Source organism: Leptidea sinapis, chromosome 41 (genome assembly GCF_905404315.1).
Source record: "Leptidea sinapis chromosome 41, ilLepSina1.1, whole genome shotgun sequence".
Lineage (NCBI taxonomy): Eukaryota > Metazoa > Arthropoda > Insecta > Lepidoptera > Pieridae > Leptidea > Leptidea sinapis.
This window is the reverse complement of record NC_066305.1, coordinates 116,169-137,792: the sequence shown is the minus strand read 5'-3', so window position 1 is coordinate 137,792 and position 21,624 is coordinate 116,169. Positions and strand designations below refer to the sequence as shown.

At 35.4% G+C, this 21,624-nt stretch overlaps 1 protein-coding gene across 2 annotated transcripts; it reads right to left on the bottom strand.

Annotated features, from left to right (window-relative positions):
* Nucleotides 1-239: 239 nt before the first annotated feature.
* LOC126976503 (protein FAM117B-like) lies at nucleotides 240-21,624 on the bottom strand. 2 transcript variants are annotated; one of them, XM_050824863.1, is made up of 8 exons: nucleotides 21,204-21,624; nucleotides 20,862-20,989; nucleotides 18,114-18,261; nucleotides 14,943-15,082; nucleotides 14,022-14,121; nucleotides 13,269-13,325; nucleotides 10,962-11,065; nucleotides 240-9,504 (listed from the first exon to the last, which is right to left on the bottom strand). In XM_050824863.1, exons 1-8 carry the CDS (start codon nucleotides 21,418-21,420, stop codon nucleotides 9,352-9,354), a joined length of 1,047 nt encoding a protein of 348 aa, XP_050680820.1. In that variant the 5' UTR covers nucleotides 21,421-21,624; the 3' UTR covers nucleotides 240-9,351. The 2 variants fall into 2 exon arrangements, with proteins under 2 accessions (XP_050680820.1, XP_050680821.1); XM_050824864.1 differs by lacking the exon at nucleotides 13,269-13,325.

Here is a 21,624-nt window from a genome sequence, read left to right as displayed (position 1 = left end):
AATACGACACTTCATCCTTTTTAAGTTTGGATATGCTGTTATTTCGACAGAACACAACTGAAAAACTCTGCTTAATAGCGTAAGCAGAGTTTTGCATCAGACATTTTTTGAGGGTGAGACTAGATGTTAATACCCCTTATCATGTTTATCAATTTTGTATGATAACGAAAAGCTTGTTGGGTTGTCTGTTATAAATAAATAGAGCATATTCTAAATTAATATTTAAAATGAAATAACAATTATTAAATCAGTCTGTATAATGGATATGTCTGTAATACAGCAAGATATAATACAATGAAAACAGGTAAAAGTGATAAAATATTGGAAACAAAAATAGTAATTAGAATTTCTTCTTTGAAACATAAAAAAAAACTATTATAAACAATTCTTATTAATACTTAAAATCGACATTATTAATATTGATGTTAAACAATGCCTCTAACAAACCCTTTGTTTAGCACTGCAGGTAAAAAAATTAAGTCAATTTCTCATAAACCTCAACAATTTGATAACTAAAACTCAACAACGCGTCGATAATTTTTCTTATTTACTAATTTTGATGCCTAAACATTATTAACAAAATGCTAATCAAAGGGATTGCTCATTACAAAACGGACATCATTGGGCACTTTCGGTTTACTTTAAATGTTACGATTTACTCTAATATCATAGTAACATTACAAACTTATGAAACATCTAAAAGCAAACATTAAAATAATAATTAATCTTCTATAAAAGAACTATAAAATCTAGATTCTAGCAAAGTTAATTTATTTTACAACTCGCTTCACGCCCGCCCTCCCCATACAAAAATATCTTTATGTAACGTTACAATCTACATAAAGCTGCATGCACACTGCGTTGGTAATATATATATATATATATCGGTTATTTACGGTTTCTTGTGCACCTTTATGCAGAACTGTTTACTTGCAGCTTTTTCAAAACGACAAGGGATCATAAAATTAGTTTATTTGATAGCACGCATTTATTTTCAGCTAATAATGATAAGAATATCTATACAGCCGCCAACGTTTTTTACGAAAGTAGAGATATATATATTTTTAACAAGCAAACTCATTTATTTCATAAAATTAAATTGCGCCTTTTCAATCCACAAGTGATTCAACGTGGCCTAACAGAACACGTGTAAATGGTATATAACATTTGCACTCATTTCTGATATATCTCAGATAGAATTTTTATTCTTGTTTTCTCTCGAACAGTTTTCTGTTTGAAACGCACCCAAAAAAAACAGCTGTGGTCTTGCACTAAAGTTACTTAGAAAGAGAACATTAACATGTATATCTTCACGAGGTTGTCAGCAAGATCGAAAGATAGCTGAAATTCATTTTGAACTAGAAATAATAAACATTAATTTAAGAACTAGTTCGTTAAGTGCGATAAAGATAGCAATATCGGCAACACCGCTTCCGCCTTGCATGACTGCGTGTTTCACAAGCGTTAGCGGCTAGTACAGAATATTCTAAATCTCACAAAAGGTAATTTCATTGGGAAAGCTTATGTTAATAAGTAAAGAAGCATTTACTACCATTAGATTTGGGAAAGGTATAATGGTAAAAAATGGCTAACGTAATAATTGGAAGTTTGATATTGATTGGCAGGTATATGCTCAATTTGGTTTTTATTTGTATATAAAAGATATTTTACAATTTGCACGACGTGGTATCTTGTAATTAACGTCCAATTTTAAAAATCGCATACACTAATCACATAAAAACTTGATAAATTTCAATGAGACTACCACACGGAGTTATTGAAAAAATAATGAAATTTAGAGAACGTGTAGGTGACAACAACTACACAATAATAATATGAAAACTACGTGAATGTAACATAATTGAGACTGGCCGCCACGGCACGTAGCACATACAAAAATACATCGAGCATTGACAGTGAGTCTATCACGAGGTTCGCTCTGAGGCTCGTTAGTGAAGACGGCGTGAGGGAGACGGAATTATGATAGTACGAGAGACACAGGGTATACTTACAATATGTCTTAAATATCATCAGTTCGTGATCAGTGTATACATTGACATGTCATAACAGATGGGTTTATGATTTCAAGTAAACTAAATGGTATAATTTGCCCAGTGTTGGAATTTGGAACAAAATCTTTGCTACAATATGTACGAGTTGAATGCAGAGTTCAGGAATGCGATAGTGATGTGACCTAATTATAATTGATGACCATAATCATGAGTGTGTCGATAAATTTAAGAAATACTTTAACTTTACTATTATAAACTAGGATAAAATGATGAAAACATTATATTATAAATTTTTTCCTAATAATTACTTTTAAATTTTTTGTTCTGCCTTTCTTCAACACACATGACTAAAACATTTTTCGCCATTTCTCACGTGCTTGGCGATGAATAAAAAAAAGTTTTTTTTTTATTTTGACCAGAATCTGATGGACTTGAATCATTCATAATTAGTATTAACGCTATAGCACGGTAAGTGTACGATAACTGACAAGGACGGCACAGCACTACACTGCAGGCGCGCGAGGCGACGCGTGCGGGGAGATACTCCCGCTGTTTACCCCAGGCCCTGACAGCATTCAACTCGCGCGCTCACTGTAGATGATTCAAAATGTTCACACATCAACATATATTATATTATTATTTTCACAATTATACAGACCCCGTTCAGCAATAATTATGTCATTTATGAAAATAATGATTTTGTTTAGTGACGTAATCCGAATGGCCCATATTTTGTTCAATACCAAAGACTAATCAACTTTTGATTTATAAAGAACACGCTTCACTATACCAAACCGTACAGTCATGCCATGAAGCCAGTCACTTTCATAGGCCAATTCCATTGTCACCACTAGGGTCGTTTGTAAAGTTTCAGGGTTAGATTGGGACCTACAGGAACCCTATTCTGATGTTCGTCCGTCTATTAGCAACTCAGAGCAAACTCGTGACACCCTGATACTACTACACCTAAATATTGCACTTATGAGAGAACACTACACAGAAATCTGGATTTTAAATACTGGCTCGGCTTTTTTTTACCACGATCAATGCTTACGATTTTTTGCGCGATTATACATACGTTTAATGTATGTTCAGTATTCTCGGTATCAACATTTAATATCTTATGCTATCAATAATTATTCTGTACACTATTCAGTTACCGACAACGCGTCGCATACCACGTTCATCTCAAATAGCATGGCCGGATAGCGTTGCATTTTCATCCATAGCTATTTTTAAAACTTATTTAAAACCCTTTCGCAATCGATTAATGGCATAATCTAACTGTAGAATGCCTGTTAACTGCTACAAAGGCTACGCGGCAATGCTATCTGAAATAAATTACAAAAAAATGTATCATCGGATTACAAATGACTGGAACGCCTCCCTGCTTCTGTGGCAAGCCAGTTTAGGAAAGAGAATTTTAATATTCGAGCGCTCCTATTTAAAGACGAGATTTCGAGAATAATTATTGTCATATATAAAAAAAAAACTATATTTTAATGTTGTCATTAGAAAGCCCAGTAAGGAGGCTTCGTAAAACAAAATTTCAAGAAGGTGTCCACACCACAGCGGTGCCTTGGCCTGCCATCAAGCTATTCGGTTTAAACTAACAAAGTATGTAAGCTGTAGTTAATGATGCTACTGAGCTGATGGGACAACTAATGTGTCACGATACCGCTCAGATTGTTGGCTTTTCGAAAACCCTGAGCAGCACTGAACTGGGTAAGGCATATCACTAACCATGAGGTAAACGTCTTGCTTATTTTTTTAATATAAGAGAAGGACAAACGAGCGTATGGGTCACCTGATGTTAAGTGACCACCGCCGCAAACATTGTCTTGCTACACCAGAGGAATTTAGCTTTGCTGGCCTTTTATTAAGGTATATACGCCTTTTTTTAAATACCGTCATTTTACAATACCCATATCGTGTCGTCCTGAACACTGCACAAGGTTTTGTTATGTCTTATCAGAAAGAAGTAGGTACTAGGACTTGCCAACGATACTTCGTATTGAGTTAATTCGAAATAAATCATTCCAAATTCTCGCACATGAAAATTATTCTCGAAGACTTGTCTTTTGAAAGCGAGCGCTCGGACATACTTCGCACCAGACTGTAAACCTTATAACGAACCCACAGCACCTTATAGTAAGTAAATCGACAGTCCATGGTTATTCTTGTGACGCACCCCATTAACCATCAAACCCGAACTGTAGTCAATATTCACATACATATCACATTCATTTACATATATTTAATTATGTACATACATATTAGCGATGCCAGTTTCATCATCACATGTTTACGTAACCAAATTCGGCACCGTTCATAAGCGTGGCTCCTAAATATAAATTTCGATTGAGCAATACAATAATTACTTTATTCCAAACGTGAGCCATTAAAAATATATTTGCCGTCGAAAAATTACAACCTTTAAAAAACATTAGACCAGACTTTTACTCTATGTTTTCAACATTCTATATTATCAGTCTCGATGATGAAATGCTTTTGGCCAAAATGAGGACATCCATTGGCGTGGTCCTGTCAACCTTAACCGAAAGCAGATACCGCGACCCAATTAGAATACTTAATACAGATTCTTGACAAATATTTTTTCTGTACGCTTCTAGAAAGTAATTCATTTACGGCCTTTAAAATAAACCTGGTATAAAGTTATACCTGGGAATAAACCAAGAATATGCAAAATGTTTGCAAATAGACATCTTGCTTACGATTAATGTATTCGGACGCATAGTCATTCGAAAAACATCTGAATTATCTTTTTATTGACAGTGTTGTCAGAGATATAGTCAACATTTTGCATATTCTTAGTTTATTCTCTATAGCTTTATCCCTAGTTTATTTATATATAACGTCCTTTCAATTATAACTCCATTTCAAAATATTTTGCAAATAAATTGATCACAATGATTAGAAAAACAAAATTAAATTAAATTTACGACATAATTAATATCAGACTGTATCTATTTACACGCATTTCAATCGTTTGGTGTTTTATTTGTTACATTTTTGAGATTAAAGGTTTTTTTATAAGATACTCCACGATTATATTCACAGATACCTCAAAGATCGAGATATTAAGACAGTTAGCAGCAGACAGGTGACAAACCGCAACCATTACCCACATTGATATATCATAAGGAAGAACATATAGAATAAACGTAATAAAAATATGATAAAGTAATAACATAATATTATGATCGATTTTAAGTTGCAATAGAACACTGTTGACTAACATTTGATCCGAGTTTCGATTTATTTCGCATCAGGCGGCCTTAAATTTGTTTAAAAGATTTAGTTATATTACTGACCGCCAAGGGCGCTGTACCGTAATATACAAATTGATTGGTGTTTGTACATATTGTAGATTGTTCAGTGTGTCAATAACAAATTAATTCCGACAGACATTATGTATTTGTAGAAAAAAATTAGTTCCATTATTTTTTATTTACCCTCAGTGTAAATGTGGGTAGTTTGAAAATTTTCAAAATATTTTTTACTTTTGTACCGATTGAACAATTACCTACACGAATCATGAATTTTGTTCTGACCGGCTCTCTATAGCCTAGAGGTACGTATCGGTAAAATAATTAGTTCCATTACTGACCGCCCGCGGCGCTGCTGTTTTTTCATACAATTGAAAGAAAATGAACTAATTGTTTCGACATCCCCAAGTAAGTATAGATATTATAATAAGAGGCTTACGTAATAATGTACATGCTTACATTAAAACAAATTGTTACAAATACTTAAGTCATTTCTTAATTTACTTGTCAAGAGACCTGTATCAAAGTATGTGTAAAGATTTAAAAATCAGTCTGTCGTAAGCATTCCCTTCAAATCCGAGAGTTAAAGCTATTTATCATTAGAACACTGTACCGATGTCATCACTAAATATTTTATTCACTGCTGCATTTTGTTACCTTATGCCGTAAAAAACAATTGGAGTAGTATAATATATACAAGTTGAGATCAAATAAATGTTGATTTTTGTTGCTTTTTTTGAATATAATATGTTGGAGGCTGCTTGCATATTTTCGCGTATAAATTTATTTATTTCATCATATCAAGCTAATGCTGCGAGAAATTTACAAACACCTTACCCACTTGGGTAACGTAGAAACCGGTAATATTAATATGACGTTCCAAACTAGGGCTGCCACAAGCACACGGTTATTAATACCGTATACTTTGAAAATAATATAAAATCGAATGTTATTACAGAAACTAACAAAATATATAATTATTGTATTATTTATTGAACAAGTTACGTAGAATCAGAGTTACCTCAAAGAAATAAAAATTATAAAGAATCAGTTATTTTATATACAACTATATAAAAAAGTCTGCTAAAACTTAGCTTATGTAATATCAAGTATAAATACTAGATACACATGATATAATTAGTATACAAATAATATAATTGTATTTAATTTCGATCTGGCAACCCTGTCTGAAACACGCGCACAGCTGGATCAACGTGTCTGTCATATTAATGCTTATAATGTAATGCGTTTTAAAAACGTATACAGTGCTCCCAAATTAATAATGCGCATACAGATCTTCGCCACTTTTCGGCAACGGTCGTATTTCCCGACCGTCGGGAGACGATATCTATATAGAGTGGTAAAATGCATTACTTTTGCATAATTTAGTAGAATTATATTACAATAATAATAATAACAAGACGGGTGTGTAATATGAGGCCCATATAATTCCACATAGACTGAACACGTGCAGTCGACACCAAAACTTAAATACGACTGACTGACCGGCTACCATAGATAATACACTATATACTAGAGATAGATGTGCAACTCATGTTTTTATTTTGTAAAATCAGTGAACCCGGGCCAAGAGATGGCGCTGCGTTATTTTTACGCTCTTAGCGTACCGTCGCTAGATGGCGCTAATTATGTTTGTAGTTTTTAATATTGTTGTAGACCGTATTGAATGCATGTTGTTTGTTTTGAGTGGGTGGAAATAATTGTTCGTTTATTAAGTTCAGCAGTCACCATTTATTAAGGAGAGCCATGCAATGATTACAACACGATAGTCAAGTCTATAATAAGTAAGTTAAGTGAGTTTTTTGCTATCACTAGCTCCATCTATCCAATTATCCATCTATCATGTATGTTAAATTATCGCCATCGTGGTGAAGTTGCAGCGTACCTAATAGAATAGGTGGCAGCACTTTCAATGCAAATTTTTTTCATGTGCCAATGTAGGGAAGTTGCACCCCCCTGCCGGCTACCACAGCCGACCGCCCGATTTGTTTTCGTATTGTGAACACATGATTTGACTCCCTATTTCTTTCGCACAAGGTGCCAAATGCAAGTGCATTGTTTAGGGCTCTTACGATTGAATGATTCGGGTGTTTCCGGGAATACGCCCATTAGCGAAGATTTGTATGCGCATTATTAATTTGGGAGCACTGTACTACAGTTGAGTTAAAGAAATATATACAGTAATTAAAAATATTTTTCGCAAACTTATATGCTGTTAAACTTAATTGAATTGTCGATTATTTAAAATACTTTGTCTAAAGCTAAAAACATAAATCATTAGACTACAATATTAATGCCACTTTGACAATTAGTAATGTCTGTTTTTACGAGAAAAAAAATCTCAAAATCTATAAAGTTACCAGTTGACCCAGCAAACGTTGTATTGCCGATATTAAAATCGCGATACAAAAGTAACTGTTGATCGTAGATGGGTGAAAATTTGAAGTTGTATGTATTTTTTAATGCTGACTCATAATCAAACAAATTAAAAAAAAAATGTCAAAAAAATTAAAAAAAAAATCGTGTGGACCACCCTTAACATTTAGGGGGATGAAAAATAGATGTTGTCCGATTCTCAGACGTACCCAATATGCACTCAAATTTCATGAGAATCGGTCAAGCCGTTTCGGAGGAGTTCAATGTTTAACAGCATGACACGAGAATTTTATATATTAGAAGATTACCGCCTAATTTGCTGTTATAAAAACAAATTATGTGAACTTTACCACCGTATATTTTTTTCTCAAAAAAACTGAAAAGAATATTTATAGTGGCATTACTATTGCAATATAATATTTTATTAATAAAATACAACTAGATATAAAGAGGACACAGAGATCTAACAATTGAATGTCATGTGCAACCTAATTATTAAAAAACGACAATTGGACGTAATTCCCGGAATAACGTCCTAAGCCACAAACATCACATTTTAAGGAATTCGTTAAGGTTTAATAAATATTAGTCTATTCCATACATGTGGATTGGGCTACTAAGTCATGATGTAATTTAGAGAGTAGGGCTGTCATTTTTTCTCAGCCCGGTAATTTGAATCACGTGACCAATTTTATTCTAAACTCAATTTCGACATGATTGTGGTTTGAAACGTTTTTCTGGAATTATCTACGTCCAACTTATCTCTGTTCGATAGTCGTTTCAAGAGTCGATGACTGTTCTTATTGAAAATTATTTGATGGGGTTTATATTTAGTTTTTATTCTAGACTGCAACCATCCAGAACGGTTAAAAAACAGTTTGTGTTCAACTAACAACTTTACGCTGATCTTTGAATGTTATCTACAAAAAATATGATATAAAATATCTTAGATCACTTATACGTTTCTATGGCAGCTGTGAAAAAAATCGATAAAAATTGAGTTTAAGAGTCTATTTTGAACAACGCACGCACACTAACACAATGTGTCATACAAATCGCGAGTGTAAGACGTAGCATGTCACGCACACTAAAGTATTAAACCTGGCCTGTTTTGTCAAACAGCAAGAAACAATATCTTAGACGCATAAATTATCTAAGTTAAATATATCTGAACGTACTGTTTAATTCAAAAATATTATCTTTTAATATATATTTTTTAAATAATGGCCATATCTTATTCATAATAAGTTGCAAATATTATCAACCTTGTTTGTTTAAGCACGCGATCTCATATCATATGCGGTAATGGCCACATCATCTACTTTATGAAAAAAAAAAACTACACGACATGCCAATGAACTATTGCACTGTTAGGCCTCCCAACAAACGCTTGTTTTTGTCTGTTAAGTTAATAATAATAATTGTAACATGCAATATTACAGCACATAACTGTCTGTTAATAAGTAGACTATTTAAACTGATTTGTTATTTTACAAAGATAATATGAATCCATGCTGTCATGGAAGATCATAATAAACAATTAAAAATATAGATTTATACTGTAACCAAATAATAACCATAAATCATAAGCAGCTTCATTCGCGGTGAACTCTTGTTTTATCCCTGTAGGTTCCTAAGTACAGTGGGGTGAGTTAGTGTGGTGCGGTTGGAGACTGTGATTGGTGCGCCGGTTGCAGTGGGTGAAAGGCAGACCCGAGTGATGGCCGGAGCGTGAACCCCGGCGATGATGGTTTCATGACCGACATTGCTTCGGTATATGAGCCTTCTCCAGCCTTTAAATTTACCTACAAACATCAATTAGGTTATGAAAATCTTACGTCTTATAATATCTTTAAATTTAAATTTGTAGTGTGTTGGTATTTACGGCCGTGCCCAATATTTCAGTCTATCTCTTACTTGAGAAAAAAATCTTAACTATCGTTGACTTTTCTGTCCCAATAAACTAATCGACGGTAACTCACCTTATCCGTACACGCTGTCTGTCAATGGGACGACGTATAGCTTACCAGCGATATATTTTTGTATGGAAACTGCAATTCACGCGTCCCAATATAAGGCGATAAGAATGACTTATCGGGTATATTGGGACAGCCAGACTATTGACAGCTAATTACTGACAGTAGAAAGAAGGTATTAATTTATATATATATCTGTAGATAGTATATTGAGAACGGCCGTTACACAATTTTATAACATATTTTGCATGTCGATTGATGAAACATAATGGATTATCAATAATATTATGTTGACATCTTAATTACTATGTTTCTTGCAAATAAAATTTCATTTACAATGCTACTAGTGCATCTGCGTGCGTTCCACAAAATATACAAGAACTTTCGTATGCGGTGGCCATAATTTTCAAATGTTTTTACAATTGCTGAATGAATTTAAAGGAAGCTGCCCATGTAAGCAGACAACACGCAAGAAGACATACAGGTTTGTAAAAAAACAATAGAAATTATTCTTATTTCAAGTAATGAATATCATGTCTGACATACGCATGCCAAAATTGGGCCTTAACAGAACAGCAGTAAAATAAAATCAATATATGTCCAAACGGGATAGAGATAAGCGTATTGGGAATAAGGAGAAGGGATAGAGTACAGATAAACAAGATAAAAGGGATAACTAAGTTCAAAAAAGTATACAGAAAATTGAAACGGCGCTGGACATGACATATGTTGAGAGAAAAGAAAGAGAAATTGACCTAAATTATAACCGAATGGTACCCTAGAGAAAGCACACGAAGCAGAGGAAGACAGACAAAGAGATGGGAAGATGATTTTAAGAATGCAGCGGACCCAGAATGGTTACGTTTAGCAAAAGATAGAGACAGGTGGAAAGCCTTAGAGGAGGCCTTTGTCGAAAGACAAGCTGTTACAAGGAGAGAACAACCGAATGCCAACGATAGATTGATAGTTTAAGTTAATGATATTTTCTTACCTCTATTAAACTTTTAATATGTTTTGTTAATTAAGTTCAAAATAACAGCAATAAAGGCTTATTTTATTTTATTAAAAATATTTATATATTTTATAAAGTAATGAGATCAATTAATATTATGCTAATCAATATTTTATAAACATACTTTTTTCAGTATTATTCTCCCTTCAAGGACTCGCAATTACACATATCATCGTATACGCATATGAAAATGTACTCCACATTTTCATGTGGTCCTCCAATATTGCTAAAAGCTTTTATTTATGTAATTTACGTAAATTTGATAACGACATACCTTTTCACAACCATCTGGCGGTTCCCGAGCTAAGAACCGATTGATCTGGGGCGATGTTCCAAGTTTTGAGCCATCGAGATCCGGTGATGAACATACACTCCCACCTGTAAGTTATGATTAAGCTACCAATTTTATGTAACTACTGCTATATCTAAGCAAACTAAAATAAAGTCTCTCACATTACCCAACTCATTGTTCTGAGAAAATGGTGTTATTTTATAAAATAGTATTATATAATACTTATTTACCTTTCCGTTTTTTGAAATCGGCTCTAAAAAGATTTTTTTTTTTTATGATAATAACGGACGAGACGAGCAGGACGTTCAGCTGGTGGTAATTGTTACGCCTTGCCCATTACAATGCAGTGCCGCTCAGGATTCTCAAAAAACCCAAAAATTCTGAGCGGCACCACTATTGCGCTCGTCACACACAGTAATGCTTACACATTACTGCTTCACGGCAGAAATAGGCGCCGTTGTGGTACACATAATCTAGCCGGCTTCCTGTGCAAAGGAGCCTCCCACTGGTAAATTTGGATGAAGTTTAATACACGGGCGTTTTGAGGGGCGAAAAGCCGATCCAGCTAGGTGATATCTTTGGTAGAAAGTTTTTATGTCGTCCTACATAAGAAATATTATCAAATCAAATCAAAATCAATTTATTCATGTAGGTCACGGAAATGACACTTATGAATGTCAAAAAAAAAACTTATTGAATCTACTGCTACTTCTACTTTCTAATGAGAAGAAGTAGCAAGAAACTCATTGCCACTCTTTTATTACAAGATTTACATTATCATCGTTTTACAAATCATTTCAATTACAATATAATATGTAAATTAATTATTTTAACACATCTGTATTGCGAGTAAATCACGAAAACGGAGTTATATCAAATCTATAAGATATATCAAATGACGTCTCCGCAGTAGACTAGTACTGGGATAGAATGATCATGATACGATTTGGGGTTATGCCAGGTTAATACCGGCAGCCTAATTTGACTTTAACTTTGGAATCCCTGCCGTCTGCAGTTTTCCCAAACTGATTCGACTTCAAGCAGAGCATACCCTCACAAAGGTTATCATCTTCTCTAATAAAAAATATTTACTATTAAGTTTCAATACCATTCAAATAAACTATTTCAATTCAGTATTTCAATGTCACCAATTTATAGTGCATAAAATGTAATATCAAAACTAAAAACCTGATTAATAAGTCATGCCATTAGAATTAATTACTCAAACACGCACCATTTTTCAAGTATTTGTCATATATGTTTATACTGAGATAATAATATTATATAACTATAATATAGGAATATTAAGTGATTGTGCTATGACCTATTTTATACCTATGGATTAACTACAAAAAAAAAAACTAAAAATTCACACCACACGTGTTGTGTCTATATTGTGCCTTCCAAATAGGCTATATCTAATAAGCATTGCAAAATTTGCAAACCTTTAACACTATCGTTATACTTTCGAGCAGTCAGCAGTGGTCGCAAAGCAAACAGTATCATCAGAAGTGGGATGACTTACTCATGAAAACATCTGTATATATTTTTTAAAATAAAAGTGGTTCCTCTAAACATTCTAGGCTAATACCACTTCCTATGGATAATTACAGCAATACCAAAGGTCTTAAAGGATCATCGACAGTCTTTAAAAATGTAGTGTCATGGTTCTTGTAAAGATTGAACTATTTGTTTTGCGAGAACTATGCCATCAAACAAAAATGGAGATCGGATATGGCCAAATAGCTATTCCAATATGTGATAGGAATAAATCACATGCTTGAACAAGTGCAAGTATGAGCTAGAGATAAGAACTCAAGTCTGTTGTGACAATACACTGAGTGATAATTCACTTAGGTAAGTTTTAGAGAATTTACTCTTAACTGTTTTTTCTACAACCTTATTTTTGCAGGAGTAATTTAACGTAACAAGAGCAACGGCAGTAAACAACAGACAAGTGTCTCATGAGATATTAAGTGATAACCATTGCTATCCTCCATCTGCAAAACCAGAGGTCTTTAATATGAGTTGCAGGAGAACGTAGAAGTTACCACTTAAAACTTCCAATGTTTTTCACAACTATTTAAAAAAAAAACTTTTTTGATACAAAAATGTTATTAATTTATTTTTAATTAAACAAATAACTCGGAATCTCACCAAATCATAATTATTTTGAACTTCAATTGTGTAGACAAAAATAAGGTTGAATGTATGTATACTAAAAGATTTTGATAAGTATATAGACCAACTCATTGTATTGTCACAAGTATATATTAATAAAATTAAGACCTGCAGCTAGAAGTTCTGCTGACCCAGCACTTGACAGTGAACCTCGAGATGATGGATCTACATTCATGTAGATTATATTAGTTTCAATATTATGTTTTGTACATATATTATTCTGCTCTATATAGATAAACAAAACAACAATTAATTAAATTATTAAAACTTTCTTGAATCATTATTAAATTATTTATTAATACGGCTTTACTCACGTTTTTGTCCGTGTCGGTATCAACTAGTTTATGTAAGAGGTGGGACGTTATCGCGAACCCACCACACTCATCCCTGATGAAGTTACCTACGAATGATCCGAAACTAGTCGGTACCGACACCGACAAAAACGTGAGTAAAGCCGTATTAATAAATAACAATTAATTAATTTAAAATATAAACTCTATGGTTTGATAGCATATTTTAAATTGTTTTATGGTTCAAAAATTTGTGAGTGATTTTCCCACAATGTTGTTTTCTGAACGTAGAATTAATTCTTACAAATTAACTTACAAATGAACTTTAAAATCAACAACACATTGGTACCTAGTGGGGACTAGTGCCACTGTGTGGCTATTCCGCCATTTCAATTTAATTCACTTAATAATTTTTTTAAATCTTTGTCCATATATCTCTATATAACTGAACTACCTAAACTTCCATGTTGATAGATCCATACTGCATACATACAGAGAGGATACAAACATGTATCTACTCCATATATATAATTTCTAAAAAATAATAAATATTTGTTGTAAACAAACATACCTGAAGAATGTGTGGTATGACAGAGATCATGAGGAGTTTGAGTATTGACAGAGCGCCTCAGCAGTTCAGCCAGTGGAGCTCGATGTCCTTCTGGTGTCACCTAAATTGTTTTGAGATTTAATGATTAGATGAAGAAGAGATTCAGCTGATGGTAAATGATACACTCTACCCATTACAATATAGAGAAGTCAGGGTTCTAGTTAAGCCCAAAATCTAACTTATACTTAAATTTCTCTAGCTACGGGACCAGTTAAAATGAAACACAAATAGTGTTTACATACACTACTGCTTGACAGCATGAAAAGGTGTTACTGCAGTACCGAAGACATGGAAATTGTCCCGCTGGTAGGTATATTATATGAAGTAGCTTTTGAAATAGCTATTGACTGTTTATTATAAGTATTTCATGGGAAATAACATGGTTGATGATTTTCAAAATGACCTTTGACATCATATATTTTTTCATATCAGGCTAATCAGATTGGAGTGATGATAGCAGGTTTTGTTCTGAATATTATAACCATTACAAGAGGAACATATATAATTAAGATAGACAATGTCAACAGGCAGTATGTCACTAGGGAGACCTGACCCTACCTTATTGAGTGGCTATCATCATCCAACCACTATTCTCACTTATTAGTTACTTTAGATATTAATTATTGATTGCATTATCATTTATCATAATAATCAGTGTTTCAGGATCAATATAATATCAGCATATAAAATGTGAATTCCACATTACAACAATCAATTAAACTTCAAACACTATGTATCACATCCTTTTGCGGGCAGCAGTAACCTCTTGCTATTATGTGAAAGATAAGCTCTTCCACATAATCATTTCATATAAAATATAACATGTTTCATTAAACAATTAAATCTATGAAATAAGCCTAAGCATAATACTGAAAAGCAAACCTTATCCTTTAACCGATCCAGATGTGGAGTTTGTGTGCCACTGGCAGGGCATAGTACCAGTCTCTCAATTTCCTGATTTAGACCTTCTACTGAAGATCTAGCTGCTCGCAATGGTACTCCACCACCTCCAAACCGTGACCCTGGACATTATCAGTCATTGTGACAAATCAATCATAATAAATATTGCAACAGTCAATATGATATGTTTTAAAGTGATAACCCTCACTTCTGGGGACTAAAATAAAATTTGAAAACAAAATTTTATGAACAATGCGGTACTCGAACCCGCGAACTCTCGCGTTCCGTGTGGAAGAGCACTCGTCTCACGGGATGAGGAGAGGTGAGGCAACCGCCCATGGACATCCGCAACAACAGGTGTGTCAAGAAATGTGTTGTGAAATGTTTAAGGTGGGAGTATGCTTGTTTCTTGAAGGTCCCTAAGTCGTATCTGTTCGGGAAAACCGAAGCCGGTTGTGCGAGGCAAGAAATTTCTAACGAAACGCGCGGTTGTAATATGCCAGACGTCTACGTGGTGCGGGTGGTACTTTGCACGTAATGTCCGGTGGTGGAATTCGGCCGCTGGAATCAACCCGAACAGCTGCTCTGAGCACTCCCCGTGATAAATGCGGTAGAAGATGCAGAGAGAACCCACATCTCTACGCAATGCCAAAGAATCAAGCCGATCGTCGATGATTCGAACCGCTCTTCGTTGTATGCGGTCAAATGGAAGAACCTGGTACTGGGGAGCACCCGCCCAGAGGTGAGAACAGTACTCCATGTGAGGCTGAATTTGCGCCTTATAAAGGTGCAGGCGATGGCTTTTAGGGGAGTACTGTCTCGCCTTACTGAGTACACCAAGCTTTTAGAGGCCAGTTTGGCTTTCTTATATAGTGACCACGGAACTGAACGTCGCTTGATATATCGACGCCAAGTATGCCAATACATGCTGTGGCAGTTAGAGGAGTGATCTCGAATCGACAAACTATACGACAAAGGGAGACTTTTTAGTGTTGAACGCACAAACTTGTGTCTTCTTGGGGTTGAATTGGACTAAATTTTGTCGGCCCCATTCCGAGACTTTGCAAAGCATAGTCTCGATTTCAGACACAAGTTTGTTCCGGTTCTCGTCGACGCTATCCCGGGACATGTTGGCACGGCCGGTGTCGGAAGCATACCCTGTGCTGTCATCTGCATAGCAATGAATACTGCTGATTTGGAGCATATATATAAATATATATATAATATGAAGAAGAAACAGTGTAGGGGATAGCACGCATCCTTGCGGGACACCAGCGTTTATGCGTTTTAAGTCGGAGCATGCACCGTTGATAACAACCTTGCTGCTCCGATCGGCCAAAAAGCTAGTGACCCATTTGCACAACTTCTCTGGAAGCCCATAGGATAGAAGTTTCGCTATAAGCGCTTTATGCCACACCCGATTGAAGGCCTTCGCTATGTCCAAACTCACCGCCAACGCCTCTCCCTTTGACTCAACCGCTTGCGCCCATTTATGGGTGAGGTATGCAAGAAGATCAACAGCTGAGCGACTCTGACGGAAACCGTACTAGCAGTCGCTGACGAGCTGGTGTTCCTCTAGGTATCCCAAGAGCTGGCGGTTGATGATCGACTCCATTACTTTGGAGAAAATGGAGGTAATGGCAATGGGGCGGTAGTAGCGGAGCCACACGCGGCGACAACCTAAGAAGCGGGGTCGTGTTAGGCGCGTGATCGGCACGGTGCTCCGGATCAGGCAGTGGTCCGACGATCCCAGAGGAGGGTCAACGGAAATTAGGTAGCCGTCCGGATGTGAGGTCAACAGAAGGTTAAACAGTGAAAGTGTATGATCTTCCACATCTGGGATTCGCGTTGGCGCAATAACCAGTTGCAACCGACCATATGCTAAGGCGAAGTCGTGAACAGATCTCCCTGCATGATCGGTGGTACGTGAGCCCAGTCATTCGGCGGGGTGGCCGTTAAAATCGCCAAGAAACACGTTCTCTGCAGTGCGGATCTGCTCCAACACAGAATCTGTAGCCATTTGGATGTGTTCGAGGAGCCGGGCAGGCTCTGCGTTACCGCTATGGGACCTATACAGGCATGCATAGATTCGCGGATGGTCGTCGCAGTCTACATGCAGCCAGATGATGGATAGGTCCTGTCCTCCAAGAAAACTCAGGCGTCGAGAACAGACATCCTCCCTGACGTAAACGCACACGCCAGCCCGTGGTATAAAGGAGTGTTCCAAATTATACACCGGGTATGAAAGGTAAGATGAATCAGCCAGAGAGGATATCTGTGTCTCGGTTAAAAAGAGCAGGGCCGACTTCGCCGTCTCCAGGTGAAAGTGGACGGCACTTCAATTTGAGCGAAGCCCCCTGATGTTGCAAAAGTCCACATCGAGTGTGGAGGAGGGTGGTTTGAGCCTCCTGCTCTGTTTGCTCTGAGTCAGCACAGATTTGCCCCCTCCAGAATATGTGGATATACTTCCAACTGAGCTGACTGTTCGAGTGACATATCGTTGATAAAATCTTGTATGTTTTGTTCAACTCTCAGGTTGTAGCTTCATCTACATTCTACAGGATCTACTTTACAGTTGATAACCTGCTCAACCCCAATATTTGCATATTAGGAAATTGACTTGAGATGTCGCTCTTGCAAATCTAAAAAAAATTGTTATAATTTAAAGTGATAACCCTCACTTCTGGGATTAATACACAAATAAAATTTTAAAACAAAATTTTATTTGTATATTGCAAGTCTTTACATCAGTGTCACAAATGTCAGGCACTCTTTGAAGTTGCTTTTGGGCTTGGCCTGACTTGCAATGGGTAATCAACATGTGCACAGTAAATTCATAGAATGCTAAGGCATCATTTCTTTATGGGTACAATTTGTGACATAACAAGCAGCTAGTCCACCTGATCTTAAGAACTACCATATGCTCATAAAAGTGACCATAAGATCACAGTTGTAATGCATCACAACACAAGTGCATTGCTATGTTGTGATATAACCCTTTCCTGAACAAAAATGGGCATAAATAGGATTTACTGCTACTATTATAGGATAAGATAATAACATGATAGACATTTTAGATAGCAAATAAATTCAATATAGGTGTCAATACTACAAACATGGTGGGATAAAATTAAGACTGAAGTGAAAACTTACACATGCCAGGACTCATTGTTTGTGATGAGTAATCTCCAGATCCAGTAGGTTTATGAGGACGCTGTAAACGGCTCCTCAAGAATCTATCAAGCTTGTCATCATCTGAGCTTCTTGAGGATCGACCTGATACCCCACCTCCTTCATCTGTCTGTGAAACAAATTAAGGTGTTTTTTTAAATATTTTTTTTATAATGATAAATGAGTGTATGGGTCACCTGGTATTAAGTGATCACAGGAATCTCAGGTGCGTTGCCGGCCTCTAATGCTTTAGAGGTGTACGCACTTTTTTTGAAGGTACCCATGTCGTATTGTCCCGGAAACACCGCACAAGGAAGCTTATTCCACAGCTTTGTAGTACGTAGAAGAAAGTTGAAATTTGAAAAAGAAAGTTTGAGATCCGCACTGTGGAGGAGCGCACAAATCCAGATGTTTAAGATGATATCCTGATTCCTGGCGATATCCTGGCGTGTCGTCCGAAGGTGAAATTCGGCGGCAGGTATCAGGTATCGTTATACCCGTGATAAATGCGATAGAAGACACATAGTGAAGCGACGTCTCTACGCAACACCAAGTGATCCAGCTGATCACAGAGCGCCAGACCAGAGATGACAGCATTACTCCATATGTGGCAAGACCTGCGCTTGGTAGTGTTACATTGTTGGCCGGCTTGAAGTGCTTTATTTATGACGCCCAGCTTCTTCGCAGCCAATTTGGCTTTTCCCTCAAGATGATCGCGGAATTTTATAAATTTAAGATTTGTTAAAAGATGAAGATTGAAAATGAATGACCTTCAGATCGGTGCAACTCCCACACCCAAAATTGATTTTAAATTTGAGTATTGTATACCTCTATTTTCTACAAATAAAGTTATTATATATCTATAAATACTACTAATAAATCAGTAAGCTCTTTTGTAAACTAAGACACCCAAAAATACCATAAATTAGAAATTGTGAGTCTCTGGGATATCTTGAATTTTAAAGGATAAAATGCACTCTGTCCTTTTGTAAATTATCACACTAAGTGATTTACAAAGCCATGTTTTGTTTTATCTTAATTTTTTTGTATAACACAGGCCCCTAAATATGGCTCGGGACTAATGCAGCCAGTAATTCATTCCAGGAAGTGGCTGTGAGAGGCAAAAAATGTAGATGATTCGAGCCACTCTTAGTTATATGAGGTCAAATACAAGAAGCTATTAAGAGAACTACACAGCATTCCATGTGAGGCCAAATTTGGGCTTCATATTGAGATATATTTAAGTCTACACTGAAAAAGAAGCAGCTACAGCTAATTTATAAAAAGGAAATTTCTTATATTTGAATCTAGTTATCATTTATAATCTTTAGCAGGTAGGCGATTGGACCCAGTTATGCCCACATCTGCAAGTAGTCCTAATTGCGTATGGATCAAATAAATATTAAACACTCCACAAAAATTTAAATATTGGTAGGTATTAAAATTTGGTTGCTTCATCTTCATCAAATTCTTAAATTCATAGAACATACATATTTTCAACAAAATTAACATTAATCACCCTAACATTAATTCAAAAGCAGGGTTTTCTGAGCATAAAATACTCATTTATAAATTGTATGTTGAGCTGATATTTGATCAGATTCTTCACATTCATGTCATATCATCTTAAAATTATGGAGAGTAGATGGTTTATTCATATTATGGTTCATGTTTACAATTTTATAATGTAAATGGAATGGATGTGTTCTGATAGAAAAAAGCATATTCAAGGATCAGATTGGACATATACTGATAAGGGGACTTGGTCACAGAATTAAAAGTAATAATACAGAAATTTTACTTGGCCAACAACTAAGAGATTGTTAATTTAGATAAACACTTAGAATTAGTTTTAAATTGTACTATGTTCACAGCTGCGGTGGACTGACATAAAAATTGATAAATTTTTTCATCTATTGGGTACTTAAGAGTGTGTGAAAAAGACAGCAGCCACTATTTTCACTCTACTTATTTTGCAATTAGACATCTAGATGTATATATTTGTATTCTTTATCTAAATTTTATTGTGCTTCTCCGTGTTTTAAGGCTTTTACTCTGTGGAAATAAACAAAGAAAAGAAAGGAAGTACTAATGACTGGAATAAAAATGACACTCAATGCAATGAGAGACTAACAAGTAATGGAATAATTGTCTCAAGGATACCATGTCCTGGTAGGAATGTTTAAGTACCTAAAGCACAGAGTGTCACACACCAGGCTACCTCCAGCATGCCCAGAATAAGAGAGGTTGCCTGAAAGAGTTGATATGAACACTCATACACATAAAGCTAGGAGTGTACCTACTTAGTATGTAGTTACTCAGTATATAATTCAAGTATTCAGTAATTCCTCTGATTACGATCATACTATTTAAATTTCTGTAATATTTCAAGTTAGAACTGTTGAAACACAAATCACTCAGATATTGGCATGAATAAAGGACACCAGAACCAATAGTGAAGAGAATGATAAAAATATTGCAATTCCTACTTTAATCTATATATATATATATAAGAGAATGTATGTTTGTATGTTCCCTAATAACTCCTAAACTATTTGACCGATCTCAATGAAATCTTCTGTAATAGATTTGTTGAAGCCCAAGGAAGGTTTACATATATATTTTATGTGGCAAAACAACATTTGCCAGGTCAGCTAGTATACATTAAATAATAATATACACATAATATATATAATATGATATACATTGTGCTTATGATTGCAGACTTACTTGTGTAGATTTATCAATTTGTAGCTGACCAGCATGTAAATAATAGTCTCTAGACCACTGTCCTTTCTGGTATAAGGTATCTAACGAAGCTGTCCGTCTAATTACATTAGACCCAAATCTTCCTTTACCTGGAATACAAACATGCAGTAATAACACTAAGCATAGAATTATGTAAATCATACAAAAGTTATATCATTACTACATAATTTACCAATAATATCCATGTTTTACGGAGTGTAAAAGCACATTGCAAATATATTGAAAAAATAGCCATAGACAATAAAACACATTAAATTGTTATCATGAAAAAAGGGTAGTTTAATAAAAATAATAATTTGACACCTTTATAATTGACAGCACCAGGACTTCTTTGGCCGGATAGAGCGTGATCGGGAGAAATCCGCCGCCACACATTAGTCGGCGATAGTGTGGGACTATTTCCAGCATTCTTTTTAAGACCACCACTTTGCTTCATTATAGAAGATACAGGTAAAGTGGCTCGCATTGGTCCCTGTTTGCCCACGGGACAATCGGATTGCTTTCGTACCCGACCCGACATATTTACGTCCCTTTGTTTCACTGTTTACACTAAATTCGTATCAATCAAACATATGTAAACTAAAATAGCACTTCAATGTCAATCAAAATAACACAAACCCCTGACGCCGAACGGCTTCTTTGTAATGTTAACATGTAAATTTTCGTGATATAAAATGTTTGGTAAAATTTGTGAAAGAATAATATAATAAGTATTGTGCATAAT